Raw genomic sequence first — 16078 nt, forward strand, 5'->3', positions numbered from 1 at the left:
CACAGCTTGCAATCAACGGAGCATTCACTCACTGTGGATTTTTTAAATTTTATTTTAATGTTTTATTACTAAATTGTTTAAACAAATGAAAGGAAACAAGCTACAAGGGCTTAAACATACTGTACATTCCCCTTGTGAGAATCAGGACTCGAGTTGTTCCCTCCAACAGATTTAACAAACATGAAGGAAATGATGTTAACAACACATCGAACACTTTCTTCTTTCTAATGGTAATAATCTTTCAAACACAGTTATTGGAAAGACAGTGAGAGGTAGAGGAGGTTTAAATGCACAAAGAAACATTGAATCTGATTTACACATCAGTGTACGTTGAAATGTTTTGGATATGCTGAAAAAAAAAGAAATAAAAATAAGAAAAAGAGACAAAATTACAGTTTTTGTATCATAAACATGGAATGTATGCTGTTACAGGACAGATGGAAATAAATTATATGACAACTGGACACATTTGGTTGCCTTTTGTCGTTATCAGTCAATAAAAGCCATTAAAAAATGCTGGTGGTATGAGATTAGTTGATTGATCGACTCAACTTTACCCACAACATCTCTCAGTAAATAATGTAATCCTAGTAATTAACAATCAGCCAAATGGGTTTGTTTTAATATATATATATATATATATATATATATATATACTGACATTATTATGAATAGTTCAGATGTGACTTATTGGCTGATTTCAGTTCAATTAGCTGAACTTTACTCTGCAGCTGGTTTCACAGAGATATTTAGATGCTTCTTAGGTGCTTTCTACATTGAATAGGCCACAAAAGCAGTATTTTTTCTTTAATGTTGAATATCAGTAATATCTATAGGCACAAAAGAAGTAAGCATGTCTATAAGACTTGAGCCTTTGTTATGTAAGTTAACCACTTTTAGTGTTTTTTGCCCAAATTTGGGATTTTTTTATCTTATGTTTTTTACATTGTCCATTAAAATGCACTGTCCCTGTTAAATGTAACAATCAGGTGTTTTCATAGACCCAGGAAGGCAAAAGATTGAACCAGCTGCCTGTCCCTTCAAGCTCTTCCTAGTTACGCATGACAAAATTAAAATCTATTTACTAAATATTAAAGAGTAACTGCCAAGTGTAACTAGCTAACAGAAGCAACTAACAAAGTTAAGTTTTTTTTAAATGTAAGGCATGCTACCTTTTGCTGCTGCATCCTGTTTCACTGTTATCTTACATTGGTGTTGACTGAACAGCACTAAAGTGTTTTCAATACATCGAGCTAAATCATTCTCAACGATTCAGAGTGTACGCTGAAAATACCATACAAAAGACTTTACATTTAAAGCTAGTGGTTGATTCATGATGATCTGACGTATGTCGTCATATTAAAGAGGAAGTTCATACAGAAATCAAATTGAAATATTTTTTTCTCTGGTCTCTAAAACCTCAAATATTTGGACGATAGCACAGTTACAGAGCTGCACACCACCACAGAAGATTTTAAATCAAGCATTGAAGATGTGACTCAAGTGCAGACTTCAAAGGGTTTTAACAAAAGTATTGCATTAACCGTTTCGCACACATTTTTATACAAAGTCCCCAATTTCAGAGGCTCAAAAGTAATTGAATAAGACAAATTTAAAAATAAGGATTAATTTGAATACTTTTGCTGTAAACCTTGAAGTCTAGAACCAATGGACATTACCAAATGCCTACTGCAGGCTAAAAAGTATGATTGTGATCAGATGAGGTCTGTTCCCTTGTTAATCCATGATAAATACAGCTGATAAAAGCCCCTAAAAGGATTGCATTTAATTCTCAGTGAGGTCCAAAGTGGTGTTGATGCAAGTGAAGGAAGCTATCATTAGCCTGAAAAAACAAAATAAATCGGAGATGGTTTTTTTGATGAAAACTGACATCATCAAATGCTGCATTTACTCCTTTAGATGCTCTTCCAGGACTTTACTGTTGCTCCTTCAGTTGCTCTTTGTGGGTCTTTCTGCCACCATTTCTATATTTAATAACTAAAACCATGTCAGGTGACTGTCTTAGCCATTGAAGAATATCACATTTCTTTACCTCAAGAAACTCTTGGGCAGCTTTTGCCCTGCGCTTTGAGTCACTATCCATTTTCAAACTGAAGGGTTCTCGGATCAGTTTTGAACTTTTGGCTGAAACTGAACTCAGCGGAGATCAATGCCTCGCACACTTTAGAACTAATTCTGCCACTTCTATCAGCAATCGCAATATTAATAAACACTAGAGGGCCAGTTGTGTTGGCAGCCACACATGTCCATACCATTACATGCCTGCACCATGTTTGATGGATGATGTGGTATGGTATGTTTCTGTCGCCATCATTCTGGTTATTCTTTGCAATATTTCTTCAGAACTGTGCAGGCTCCTTTAGATACTTTCTGCTGTAATCTGCCCTTCTTGTTCTTGTATAACCAGCAGTTTGAGCTTTGTTGTAAACCCTTTTTTTCATTCATGTAAATGTCTCTTGATTGTACACTTTAGAAATACTTAATTAGTGGTTGATTAATATTTCAGTTTTCTTTGGACCTCATAATGCGAATTCCAGCGAACAACTACCAAATGTAAGCTTGGTATTTGGAATCAGCAACAAATATTTTATCTGTTCTGCACTTTGTCATGAAATAACGAAGATAACGGCATCACCATGAAGGTGCCTGTCAGTCAGTTGTCCAATTACTTTTTAGCCTCTGGAAACTGAGGACTATGTACAAAAATAGCTGTTATTCCAATTTGTTTGTTAAAGCTTGCACTTCAATCATGTCTTGATTTGTTGATCTAAAATCAGTGAGGAGGCGTCCAGAGTCTAAATGACATTAGTTTGGAATAACTCAGCAGTGACTCAGTGAAAATAACATAAAAAAAAAATCCAATCACTTTGCTTTTGGGTGAGCAGTTTCTGTTAGGAACAAATTTCTTTCTACTGAGCTACACCCATTAATCTTATCAATGTGACTACAAAGAGAGTGACTATTATCCCCCTCAGCTGAGCTGCAATATCTCTTTTAGTAATAAAGTACTAAATAGTTCCCTTAAAGTGGATTTGAGGATGAACTGTCTTCAAGAAATCACAACATCTTAACTCTGGTCCAAGATGTCGCAATAACTGAAGTTCCACTTAAACACTTTTAAATACACTTAAAAATTACACTCTTTGTGTAAGTCATCACTGATGAGTGGATCACTCCCAGTAGATCGATCCATTTAGTTTGTTTAGGAAAAAAGCTCTCAGCTTACTCATAATTCCTAGAAAATTGGACCTACATAAGATAGTTAAACAGTTCTGTGTGACATGCGATTTTAGGTGTCTATTAAAGAAGTAAAGTCTGATGTAAAGCAAATATCAAAGTGTATCTCTGTAAAACCAGCATATGAGGTGGTGATGCATAGCCCCAAGCAGATTTAAAAAATACATTTTCCATATGAGATATTAAGTTACACAAAATCAACCAGCTGACAAGCTGACATGGTCCAAACGCCCCTCAAACATCTTAGTCAGTTTATTGCTTTAACCAGCAATTTCAATAACCCTGCACAGAATTTGTTTTAAACATAGAGAACAATATAAAGGTTCATCATGCCAGCCATCATCAGCCTATTTCAGCTTTGGGAATGTCTCAAATCCGGTCAACCTCTAATTTCTTTGCTGTCCTTTTCAACATGTTCTGTCTATTTGTAGAAGGAAAGGTATACACCAACAAGAAAATTCTCAGATCATAGCCCAAAAATGCAAATGACCCCTTCCCCAAGTCCCAGAAAAAAACATGCCGCTTTCAAAATGTGCATAAAAGTCAGCATGAAGTGACAGCTTAAACAAAAACATTTTGCACAGTTTAATCAGTACAATTGCAAAGTGCTTAATTGTTGTTTGTTTGTCTTAAAGGAGAAATTGCATGGTTGTTTGAAAATCTCTGCTCTACTTCCTCCCTCCGACACTTGTGCTCTGATAGAAAACCCTTGTTGTCTAGAAAATCCAGTCTCATTTCTGATGTCAAGAGGCAGGAGGATAAGAAACAACGGTGTGTGCGTACCTGTGTTTCTGTGTTTGCATGTGTTGTGTGACATGAGATGAAAAGTGAAGTGTATTGTACTGTATATCATGCATGCATTTTTATACTACGTTAGCTATATGTAGATACAAACATAACAGTCTGCTTGTATTTGATTCATGCTGTTAGCAGTCGTCATCCTCAAAGTGTGTTTTCTGCAGAACCTTTACATGACGTTCATAGATCTTGAGGGCGGGGCCAAGTCTGATTGACAGGCCAGTCAAAACATCATTACGCTGCATGAGGAGAAGTGACTTTCCATCGATTTCCTAATGAAGAGAGCAAAACAGCGCATGCAGGTGCATGTTGATTACAAGTGTTTAAAGTGAAGTGCAAGCCATTGAGCTTCTGTATGGTGCACTCTAGTGGCAACTAAGGAAGATCACAGCCTTACCTGGGTCCTGAACGCAGCAGCCTGTTCAGGGAAACCCGCTGCTGTGAAATAACTGACAACATCTGACACTGTCCAGTTTACTGGGCTCCCATTGACGCCCTCAGACTTCATGAGCCTGCAAAAATAAAAAAGTCGGTCAAACAGACAACATGCAGGAGGAGATGTTGAAACAGTCAGTTTTAACAGTTATAGTGCTGCCAGATTTATTTTTCCTGTTTGTAAATTCTATAGTGCATAGCATGACTGCAGAAAACCTATCAATGCTTTTTCATTTCATAAAACTGGTGGAGAGGTGGGGGCAGAGAAAAAACCTATTAGAGTTTGGTGCTGATCTGGATCACTTTGTCTAACCTTGCAGAAGTCATTCCCTTCTATTATAATATGCATTGACTTCCTGTGTTTCAGTGATTACTTTTGTGTCACAGTTGGTATAATCATATGTCTCACTTTATTTTAAGTGTGTAATGTAATCAGGGAAGAGCTTATATTGCACTACACAATATCCTGTGATTAAGTGCTTGGTGGTGATTAGTTGGAAATTAAACTCACACAACTGTTAAAATATTATAACTTTTTTGTGTCCCGTCTGCAGATTGAACCTGAGATCTCACAGATTAAGTACAATTGTTTAGTTTTAATTTATGGGTGGTCACGTCCATATTAGCTGAAAAGAGTCCATCAAATATGGGCAAATATCAAATATGACACTAAACAAATGTCGGATGTTCTTCACATGTAAAATCATGTGAAAATGAAAGTACACTGTCCTTTCAGGGTTTTATATATTATAATAAATGCCACCTTGTAGAACCAACTCTGCCAGCAATAACTCACTGTAATGGTTTACTCTGTGGGTTTACTAGTCTCTCACATCACTGTCAAAGAATTTTGGCCAACTCTTCTTTACAACGTTGCTTCAGTTCAATGAGGGGATTTGTTTATGCACAGCTCTCTTAAGGTCCCACCACAGTGTTTCAATCAGGTTGAGGTCTAGACTTTCCATGGGCAATTGGAACACCTTGATTATTTTCTGTTTTTAGCCATTTTGTTGTAGATTTGCTGCTGTTCTCATTGATCATTGTCCTGTTGCAAGATCCAATTTGGGACAACCTTATCTGTCGAACAGACAGTCTCACATTTCACTCTAGAATACTTTGGTATACAGAGGAGTTTGTGCTCAACTCAATGACTGACAGATGCCCAGGTCCTGTGGCTGCAAACCAAGCCTAATTCATAACCCCTCGACCACCGTACTGACAGCTGGTCTGAGGTGTTTGTGTTCATACGCTGTTTGGTTTTTTCTAAATGTGACACTGAGCATTATGGCCAAACATCTCCAGCTTAGATTCATCTTTTTTCCAGATGCAACTTTGCAAACCTAAGTTGCGCTGCCATGTTCTCTTTTAGCAAGAAGAAGTTTTCTGCTGACAACCCTTCCAAACAATCCACGCATGTCAGTCTTGTTCTAATTGACTTGTAATGAATTTAACATTAAACATGCTGCCTGAGACCTGTAAAATGTGAGACCGAGTTCTTGGGGTTTTTTGCAATTTCTCTAAGCATTGAAGGGTCTGACCTTGGAAGGAATTTACTGGTATGTCTACACAGACAGACAAATAGATACTTTATTGATCCTGCAAAGGAAATTGCTGTGTTACAGCAGCAAGAAAAATAAAAAAAACATAGTATATTACACAATAAAAACAACATTTTCAAAGGAAAGGTACCAGAGGCCCATAGTGAAGGCCTTATAATGAGAGGTAGTGCAAAAAATGCTATGTAGAGAATAGTAAAAAGGAAAGAAAACTAAAAATATAAAACTAAGATTGTACAAAAGTGTACTGCAAATAGCATTAATAATTAATATGTACACAACAAGAAACAGCAGAAACAAAAAATAACTACTGCTTGGAAGATGGACAGCTGTCTTGAATGTTTTCAACTTGTGAATAATCCTTCTCAGTGCAGAATGATGGACTTTAAAAAGTTTGGAAATGGTCTTATAACCCTCCCTGTATTGATGGGCAGCAGCAATTGCTTCACCAAGATCATTGCTGCTGTGTTTATTCTTTTGCACTGTGTTAACACACACCTGAATGCTCCAGACCAGCAAACTGCTAAAAACCTGCTTTTAAAGAGGTAGTTACGCTTGTTGATGATTAGTTAATCAAGTGCATTTGGCTGCTTATTACCCTGTTAATTCCTATCAATGTTTACTTAGTTTTTCACACACTGCTTCTGTATTTAGTTATAAATGATATAAATAAAAACACGGTATAATATGTCATGTTTTGTAGCTCATCTGATGTTCTAATTTTAGAACCTGCTAAAGACCAGGTGTCTTTTTTAAGGTATCCTGATATTTTAAACCCGTAATAGAATCAGGGCGTACTTTCTTCATCACATGACCTTATCTGAAAAAAAAGCCTCCAAAACAAACAAGAAGTAAATCATCCGGCAGAATTGGCTCAGCAGAGCATCACCAAGAAAAAAATATGTGTTAATGTCTATCTATCTAAACTTGATCAAAATATGAAATAAACTCAATTTTATTTATTTAATTTTAATCAGTCAAATGTTACAATGCACACTGGTCTGTGCAGGACTGCAGTGAGAAATCTGTTGCAGAGTTATTAAAGTTTTGTAATTCATATTTTTTAATCTAAACGGTTTTTAGTTTTAGGAATAGTTTTCTTGTTTGAAAATGTTTCAATTTGATTAGTTTCAGTCCTGTTTTTTCAAATTATTACTGTTTTGAAGAAAATGACAGCATACAGAGAAGGACAACGCATCACTCCAAGGTATTTCAAGAAACTGCAAGACAAGACAGACCCCGTAAAGAGAATAATGGGAGGTGTAAATGTGAGTGTGTGGGTTTTAGTTTCAGTCTGTTTTTTTTTTTTAGCTGGCAGGATAGTGCAGAGAGTGGGCAGGAAAACTCGGGAAAGAGAGAAAATGTTTGCGTTGAAAGATAGTTTGATGAACATCTGAAAAACTTTAAAGAGTTTGTGGAATTCTTTGGTTTGCTAGCATAAAAGCAAGCGTTAAAAAGGGAGCAAACACACAAAAAACAAAGCAGAAATAAAATCTGTATCAGCACCAAATTGATATTTTTAACATATATATTGGTATGTATCGTTAGAATTTCACACAAAGAAGCTGTTGACTTTTGTTCATAGTTTTCTAACACTTGTGTGAATGCATGCATCAGTATCTGCAACATCTCTGCTGTACTCACACTCCACTGCTAACGGTTATCCCTCGTTCTTCAGATCGGCTGGAGTCTCTTGGGGAGGCTGTGGGTGTTAGCAGGCAGGACGACACACCGACCTCTGTCTTACACTCCAAATCTACGAAGGAGGCAAGTATGATTCCTTGTCGTGAAACCCGAACATGCACTCAGTTTGAGATTATCAATGAAACGAAACTCACCGTTAAAGTCTGAGGAGCTGTGGTTTATTCCATCATGCTGTGTCTGATTCTGTGTATAGAGAGGAAAGAAAGAGGGGGGTCAAATTAAATGCAAAGAGGGAGTGGCAGAGCAATACAGAGAGAGTCATATGACCTCCGCCTAAAATGAAGGACAAGAGGAGCTAGCAGCATGAAGATGCATCATGACAAAACCACAGTGGGACATTGAGACCATCTGCTGTGGGAGTAAAAATGATGATGTGCAAAGGTATGAAGTGGACTGGTGGGGGGGCCAAGTTTGACAAAGCTGATGAGTCACCCTGGTGGAGAACTGAAGTCTGCCTTAGACAGCTTCTGTAATAGGATTTTTCTGCCCGACTTTTGAAAGCATAGAAAAGCCTCCTGGAGATAAATGGATGCCTCCATATACTAACCAGTAGCATCTGAACCTCTCATTACTTTAACTAACAAAACTCTGTAACTGCATTTGAAATCACTCCTCTGTTGACATTGTCATTACACAATACATAAGAAGTTCTTGGATAATAAGTGCTAGGTTGAGCATTGCATGGTATATATTCAAAAAAAGTTAAAGTGGCTATATGCTATGGGCATATATATATATATATATATATATATATATATATATATATATATATACATACATATGTACTTATTTATTGTGCAAATCAAATTTGAGCGCCACGCTGGAATTGATTAACTAATTTTTCTGTTCAGGAATGCAAGTAAATAGCTGTAATTTGGCATCTTTAATTTAAAAATTATAATTTACTTTCATTTTTTTTTTTTGCTTTTGTAAAACATTAAATTTGAAAATTTGTGGATAACAACAATAATTATAGTTTATCACAAAAAATATTTCAGTTAAAGAGCATGCACACAGTGGTGGATTAAACAGTTATAGAAACATGAAAAAACAGGATTTTGATAGTTACAAATACCTTTAATAAACCTTACACTGGGTGGTGGTCTAACACATTTTGAAGCAGTGTATATCAACATTCATGTACCATATATACCACTGATACCTGATAACGTCCTTTATCAGGTACTTATTATCTCTTTTAATCATTTTCATATAAAAACTACTACTAATGCTCAGCATGCCCACGGCTTCAGTGTTTGGGTATGTTGCTGGTGAAATGTTAAGAGTGTGTGATAAACTGCTGTTTACTCTGATTACATTTTCTAGATCAGTGTGGACCATAGTTAAAAAAATAATTACTAAACAAGAATAATCTGCCTGCTACATTTTCTTATAATTTATTTGAACCTCTTGAAAAATTCAGTGTTGCTAGAGGCTTCTTTTCTGGCATTCAGAACTCTTACCAGGAATACACATTTAAAAGCACTATTTTGCATAAGTTAATAAAAGTGGTAAAGGTATAACTCCCCCACCCAAATCAGAACAACAGAACTAATGAAAGGGTCAGAGAGATGTCAGTCTAGCTCACTCTGTACTTGCACGCTTTTTAACATTTTGTTCCTCCTTAATAACCCGTTAATCAGCATCAGGCTCTTAATCACATATTGGGCATATCCTGTGGTAAAGTGTAAGACATTTCCTGATTGTATAATTATCTAAAGTGTGACAAAGCGTGGGCATTCAACATTAATCATAACGTAATATTTGGTTTTCCAGTGAAAGGGAGAACTTGCACTTTTGAGATTTTGCTGTTGCAGAGAGCAAAACACTGACTTCTGTGTCAAAAATGGACCCAGCCATCATTTCAAGGATAATCACTCCCATTCAGAGCTGGTTCTCTGATTGTAACCCAGTGACCAAACAGCGGTTTTAGCTAAAGAGGCCACACTTTGCAACCATAAAGTGACTCATCACATCAGGAACCCAACTAGAGGCATGTTTGCTGCTTTTTTAACACTAACAGCGACAACTTCAGTTAACACAGACTATAATGCCCTGACATGTTTGATGGAGAACAGTAATGGAAAATAAGATGATTCTTGGAACATGCCATTGTGTACCTGAGATTTATTTTAAATCTACTCATCAGATTTGGCTCAGTGGAATTTTGTTTTTGGAAATCCAGCATGTGTCGCTGGCACAAGTACTAAAGGTAACAAAACTTTCTTGGAATGATCTACAAGAATGTTGGAAGTGGTGAAAGACTGCCCAAGGAGGTTATCTTAAAATCAGGTTTAATTTTTTACATTTTTATCCAAGTTTTGTAATTTCACAATCACGAATTGTAGTTACATTGTGACAGTTAGACCTATAAGACCTACAAAACCATTTAAATAATAACTTCTAAAAGCAGTGCAGAAGAAAATATAATGTGAAATCTTTAATATGTTTAATTATTATTTTTATAGTTGTTAGTATCCCTGAATTAGATAAGCAGAAGAGGATGGATGGATGGATGGATGGATGGATGGATGGATATTTATTTGAGACAGTTTTTTGATGAGTTAACAAGTATTGCACATTATTGAGTTTGCTGAAAGTTTGCTCTCAGATTTATTGCTTAATACCGGGACATAAACATTAAGAGCAGCTGAATATTGCTTGAACTGATCTAACTATGTGCTAAACTTGGTTCAATTGGTTAAACAGGGCAAATGCATGAGATGGATTTTCTGTAATTGGTTGCAGGATTTTGAGTTTTTGGGTTTAAATGTTTGTTTCCATTCTCGTGCTCTGAGTTTTTGATTATTTTTGATTAGGCTGACTTTGGGATTTCCTGTTTTGATTTCTTTATTATTATAAGTATATTGTGAGTGTTTTTTATTTTTATTTCAAGGTTTCTACTGATATTTGTACTAGGTGTAATAGTAGCTTTCCTTACTCTGATAAAAAATAATTGGCTTGTATATTTAAACAGACTAACATATGGAAATTTCCTCAACAACCTCAGATCAGTCAAGTGAGTACAGAACTCTGATTCTGCCTTCAGATGATTCCTCCTTCCTTCTGAAGAGATGCTGAAAACACGCTTTTAAGGAAATTGAGAAAAGATCAAATATGTGAAAGATGTCGATGAATTGAAGTCATTGTCATGTTGAAAATACCCCCCAGTTTCGGATGATTTGACCTTTGTGATATGGCACGTTATCCTCAGAAGGTGGGTATGCTCTTATCATAAAGGGATAGCATTTTCTCACCTCTGGCATCAGCAAGGCATTTTTACCCAGAGAACTGTTGCTCACTGAATATTTTCTCTTTTTCGGACCATTCTCTGTTAATCCTATAGCTGATTATGTAGGAAAGTTGCAGCAGATCAGCAGTTTCTGAAATACTCAGACCAGCCTGTCTGGTACCAACAACCATGCTAAGTCACTTAAATCAACTTTCTTCCTCATTCTGAAGCTCAGTTTGAACTTCAGCAGGTTGTCATGATTATGTTCACAGGTCGATATGCACTGAGCTGCTGCCATGTGATTGGCTGATTAGATATTTAAGTTAGTTGGCAGTTAGACACTTTTGAAATAATCGGAAAAACGAGTTCCTGACCAGGAAAACTGAAAAGTCTGAGAAAGTTTTGGCAGATACAGACACTGAGTTGTTGACATCATATAGGCAGCATCATGGAGGATAAAGGTAGAAGTCAATTCATGGTTAGAATAGTCCAAATTCACATCTTTTGGGGTTTTTTTTGCAAACATTTAACTTGTAATTTAGGATTTTCACTAATGACCACTCCTCTAGGAAAAGAGCATTACTACACAAGGAATACTTTCACATTTAATTCTCCAGCGTACTTATAATACTTGTGTACTATCAGTCAAACCATTTTGAATGGTTGAAAAAAAACAAACAAAACAAAAACTAAGTGGATGACACATGTACTTACACTCACTTGCACCTCCATTGGTATCTGATCAAGGGAACCAGCTCTCTCTTCCATGACTGGACCATTACTCTGTGACTGCGAGGCTCCCTGAACCGGTGTGTCGGGGAGGAAATCAAGCACCGGTAAACCTGGAAAAAAAAAAAAAGTCAAAGCAAGGTAAAAAGACTGAAGAAAGGAAATTCTATATCTGAAAATACTTTAATGGTAGCATAGGAGCAACTATTTATGTAATTTACTGTGTACAGTACTGTCAAAAAGTCTTGAGCTACTACTCATTTCTTTATAGTTTACTTCCAAGGAGCCAGACTTTCTTCTGATTTATTAAAGTGCTCTTGAGTCCAGGAAGGTATTTTGAAGGTTCTTTTGGACATTGGTTGCTTTTTCATTCATTTTCTGTCCAGTCCTGGTAACTGGCCATTCACAGAGGACTACTGTTTTGTTTTTTTAAGTTACCTAACAATTGTATGTGTAGGCGCTTTATTACCAGCACCCAGTAGCAAAAATACATAATGTGTTCCCAATCCTTTAACTGACTTCACAAAATGTGTCAAAGATAACACAATTTCTTTGTGTTATTAAAGAAAATGTGTACGGACTGACGCAGTGAAACCTCATAAGAAATGGTGTCAGTGGAAGGGTGGTTGTCAAGAAGCCATTCTTAAGAAAGAAAAACAGGGAAAGGGCTGATGCATGGCAAATTACATAAGAACTGAACTGAAAATCAGTAGCAACAGGTCCAAATACAGACATCAACATTACTGAGGCACAGTGAGATCATCTTGCCAGAGACCTGAGCAAAAAGGAAGAAGAGCTTTGAAATGTCCTTCAGGAAGCCTGGATAACAATTCCTGAAGACTACTTAAAAAATAACAGAAATGCTTACCTAAGCAAGTTCAGTCTGTGCTGAAGAACAAAGGTGTTCAAGCCAAATATTGACTTTGAAATGCCTCAGAATTGTACAAACTCTATTTCCATATATGTCTGCAAAGTTCAATAAGTTGCTGCCCACATTCCCATTTTCATAGCAAAACATAAAGAAAGGAAAAATTATTCAAGTATTAAATAATTATTAGTATTAGTTATTAATTATTAGTATTAGTCTGGAGTTTTAACTTGTTGTTGAAGCGAAATTAAAAACTTAAAAAAGTCCAATTTAAAGTTGGAACTCTGTTTGAAAAAAAACCCAAGTAACCACTCGAAAGTTTTAAGAAGCAGCAGCAGTGCTCAGTAAAGAGCTATTTAATACAACCGTGAGAATATTACTAGTCCTTTAATGAGGCTGCCTCTGAGTACACACAGCCATTCAGTGCACACACCTTTGCCTCCCTCCTGCTGCTCCTGCTGGGGGCTCTCCTGCTTTGATGCTTTCTGGATCTCAGCATCTTCTCTGATTTTCTCAATGAGCACTGGTTCGGTTGTCATGGCTACCGGGGATAGTCCTCCCTCCTCCTCAGAACTCCGAGTATCATCCTCCTCCTCTTCTTCCTCCTTGTCTTCCCGTTCCTCTTCTTCACTGGCTGTTTCCATCGGCTCATTCTCCTGGAGAGAGGGTGACGGCGGCTGCAAGCACACATAAAGTTGTATCAGAAGAAACGCAATAAAAAAAAATGGGGGGGGGTGCACTGCTTTTCGAGATGAGTTTAAAGCTAAGTTAATCGCTCCCTGAGTTTTGAGGGTTTTAAGAGCATATGAGGTCTGCTGAGCTTCTCCGGGGCAGACAGTGCTGCTCATAAACACCCCCCACTTGGAGAAAGACATCAGAGATAACGATAGCCGCCTACTATAGCCAAGTTTGCACGCACACACAAGGGGGAGAGAGAGAGGGAGGAGAGTGCGCTGTCAGAAATGACACAAAGGACTTAATGAAGCAAGAAACGGGAGGGGTGGTAGGACACGAACGGGAAGGCTATAATAAAAACGTTAGAATGGCGCTTTTATTATATGAGTAAACACGATGTCCGGCTGATGAGGCTGAGTCCTCCGTCGGCCTGCGCGACAGAGCAGCGCTCACAGGAGCGCGGCAGCGGCACGTCTCAAGTTTAGACAGACACCGCCTACTGCGCGGCAGGCCCAGACACTCCGCGCTCCGGTGTGCACGGCTAAAGTTTATGGGAACGAAATCAGATGTTATTGACCCGAAAACAGCGAAGTGGAAACGAAATCCGAAGGTGCTCGTGCTCGCGCCGCGCACAGACGCTCTTTGGTGCGCGCTCTCGCCCTGGGAGCCGGGGAAAGCCGCTCCGGAGCTGTCTGCTCCTCTCTGTAACCCGCACCTTTTGTGCAGGAAGCCGAGCTACACACACACACACACAGACAGAGACACGCATTTGGCGAGGCTACAGAGGACAAACGCAACACAGGCACGGTCGCATCCCGCTGACAAGCAGCCGAGACAATAACGCATTTCCTCAAATCCCCTCAAACACTTTTTGAAACATTGAGGTTTGACGAGAAGAAGAAGAAGAAAAAAAGAAGCACACGCCGGGCGACGGAAGCGCGTCCTAATGCTGTGCGTGCTGTTTCAACCCGCGATCATTAATTTATCGGCAATCCATCGAGCCAAAGCTGCTCGCTGAGCCCCGCACAGTCCAGACGTGTCGAAAATATTAAGTTAGCGTTGCCCACCTTTTTCACAGCGTGTTTGTCCTGCAGTGCGCTCTTTGCAAGTCTGTCAGCGGACGCATTCTTCGGCATCGGTTCCTCTACCACCACCCCTCTCAGAGGGAGAGTAATGTTCCCGCAGCGGGTCCTGCGCAGCCTGCCCCTCGCCACCTCTCTCTCCATGACCACTTTGACTTTGCCTCGGGTCAGCTTTTCCTCCGACAGTCGTTCCTGGCTGCTCAGATAGCCCAGGATCTCCTTCAGCCCAAGCGGCTTCATGTGGCCTCTGGTCACGGCGGCTGAGCCCCCTCGGAGGCTCTTCTCGGACAGGCTGCGAACAGAAGCGACTAATCTGTCGCCCAGGTCCGAGTTGGCGTGGTTCCCCGTTGTTTTGGTGCTCCCTCCTCCGACTCGAAGTTTGGGCTTGAGGGGCACAGACTGCTTCTGCCTTTGATTCTGATGGAGACTGCTGACGCTCCCAGGGCAAGTTTTGCTCTGCGTGTCAGCCCGGGACACAGCACACTCCTTTTCTGCGCTAACTGCATCGGCTTTGCTCTGAGCCGTCCTGCTGCCGTCAGCCCCGCTGTGTGCGCCTGTCCTGTGGCCGAAACCGGGCGACGGGCAGTCCCCCGCCGCCTGCTGTCCTAATCCCTTGTCTCTCGGTGCACTCGCTTTCTCCTCTTTACAGCCGCTCCCGACAGCACAGCCCGTTGTTGCGCCACAACTGAGGCACCCGTTTCCGCTACTCGGGCTGGAGGCAGGCTTGAGCTTTTTGCCGGTGGTGCTGCCTGATGTTTGAGTGTGTAGATCTGGGCTGGGCTCCGAGTCCTCCTCTGCCTCCTCCTGGTCCGTGAAGCTGTGCGCACTGTCGCCGTTGTTGTTCAGATGATCGTGTTTGGTCCGCTCCCTCGCTGCCTCCGCGCTGCTGCTGCTGCTGCCAGCGGCCGTAAACTCACTCTTCTTTCTGCTTTTCCTCTGCACCTTCGCTGCGTTTCGGTACGATATGGACCCCTTGTAGCTAACTTTGAGCACCGTCTGCTCTTGAATCAGTTTTTCCAGTTCTGTCCTGGTTCGGTCCGGGTCTGACCCGTGTCGTCTCCGGACCATTCGACAGATCCTCTCCAGATCCGGACGGGCTTTTCTCGAGCGGAGAGAGTCGATTGTTTCCAGGATCCACTCTCGGTACTTGTTTGGCTCGGACATCTTCTCCTGCTGGTGCGGATGGGGTTTGGCCCGAGTGCGTCTTTTTTTCCTTCTCTGTTGTTTCACAAGTGACGCTGTGTCAAAGCTGGGAAGCCAAAGTGCGATCCCCGGCTGGAGAATGAGGACGGAAGCCTGGCTGGTACGCTTGCGTTCGTTTGCCACATTGTGCGCTTAAGGTGGACCGAAGATGGCGCCTATGGTCTCTGCCGCCAGAGACGCAAATTGCATTTAAGGTGGAATTGACTCGCGTTCGCGTGGCTCAGAGCCACGTTCTTTGTTCGCAGTCTTATTCTGATCAGCCTACGGTTTACAGCAGCACAGTCGATTTCAGCACAAAGAAACACGCATGCAGCCTCCGTCGAGGACACGCCGGGTATTTGCGTGTTGTATTTTTGAGCGTTATGGCGAATGAGAGTGAGCCGCGCGGTCAACAGATGGGTGGATGACGGCTTCACCCCGCATCAGGCGGGAGTGATGGATGTCACATCAAGGCTACGCCAACCTCCCACCGAGAACACTTTAAATACCTCAGCATCCGCTCACTTTTCGGCAAACGTGCAACTTTCAAATAGCTCCA

General features: G+C 39.9%; 1 protein-coding gene across 1 annotated transcript; it reads right to left on the bottom strand.

Annotated features, from left to right (window-relative positions):
* Positions 1 to 36: 36 nt before the first annotated feature.
* samd1b (sterile alpha motif domain containing 1b) lies at positions 37 to 15926 on the bottom strand. The gene is made up of 7 exons (XM_005454827.4): positions 14323 to 15926; positions 13014 to 13257; positions 11698 to 11825; positions 7886 to 7934; positions 7692 to 7803; positions 4454 to 4568; positions 37 to 4328 (listed from the first exon to the last, which is right to left on the bottom strand). Exons 1-7 carry the CDS (start codon positions 15499 to 15501, stop codon positions 4185 to 4187), a joined length of 1971 nt encoding a protein of 656 aa, XP_005454884.1. The 5' UTR covers positions 15502 to 15926; the 3' UTR covers positions 37 to 4184.
* Positions 15927 to 16078: the final 152 nt, after the last annotated feature.

The sequence above is a fragment of the Oreochromis niloticus genome, linkage group LG6, assembly GCF_001858045.2.
Source record: "Oreochromis niloticus isolate F11D_XX linkage group LG6, O_niloticus_UMD_NMBU, whole genome shotgun sequence".
NCBI lineage: Eukaryota > Metazoa > Chordata > Actinopteri > Cichliformes > Cichlidae > Oreochromis > Oreochromis niloticus.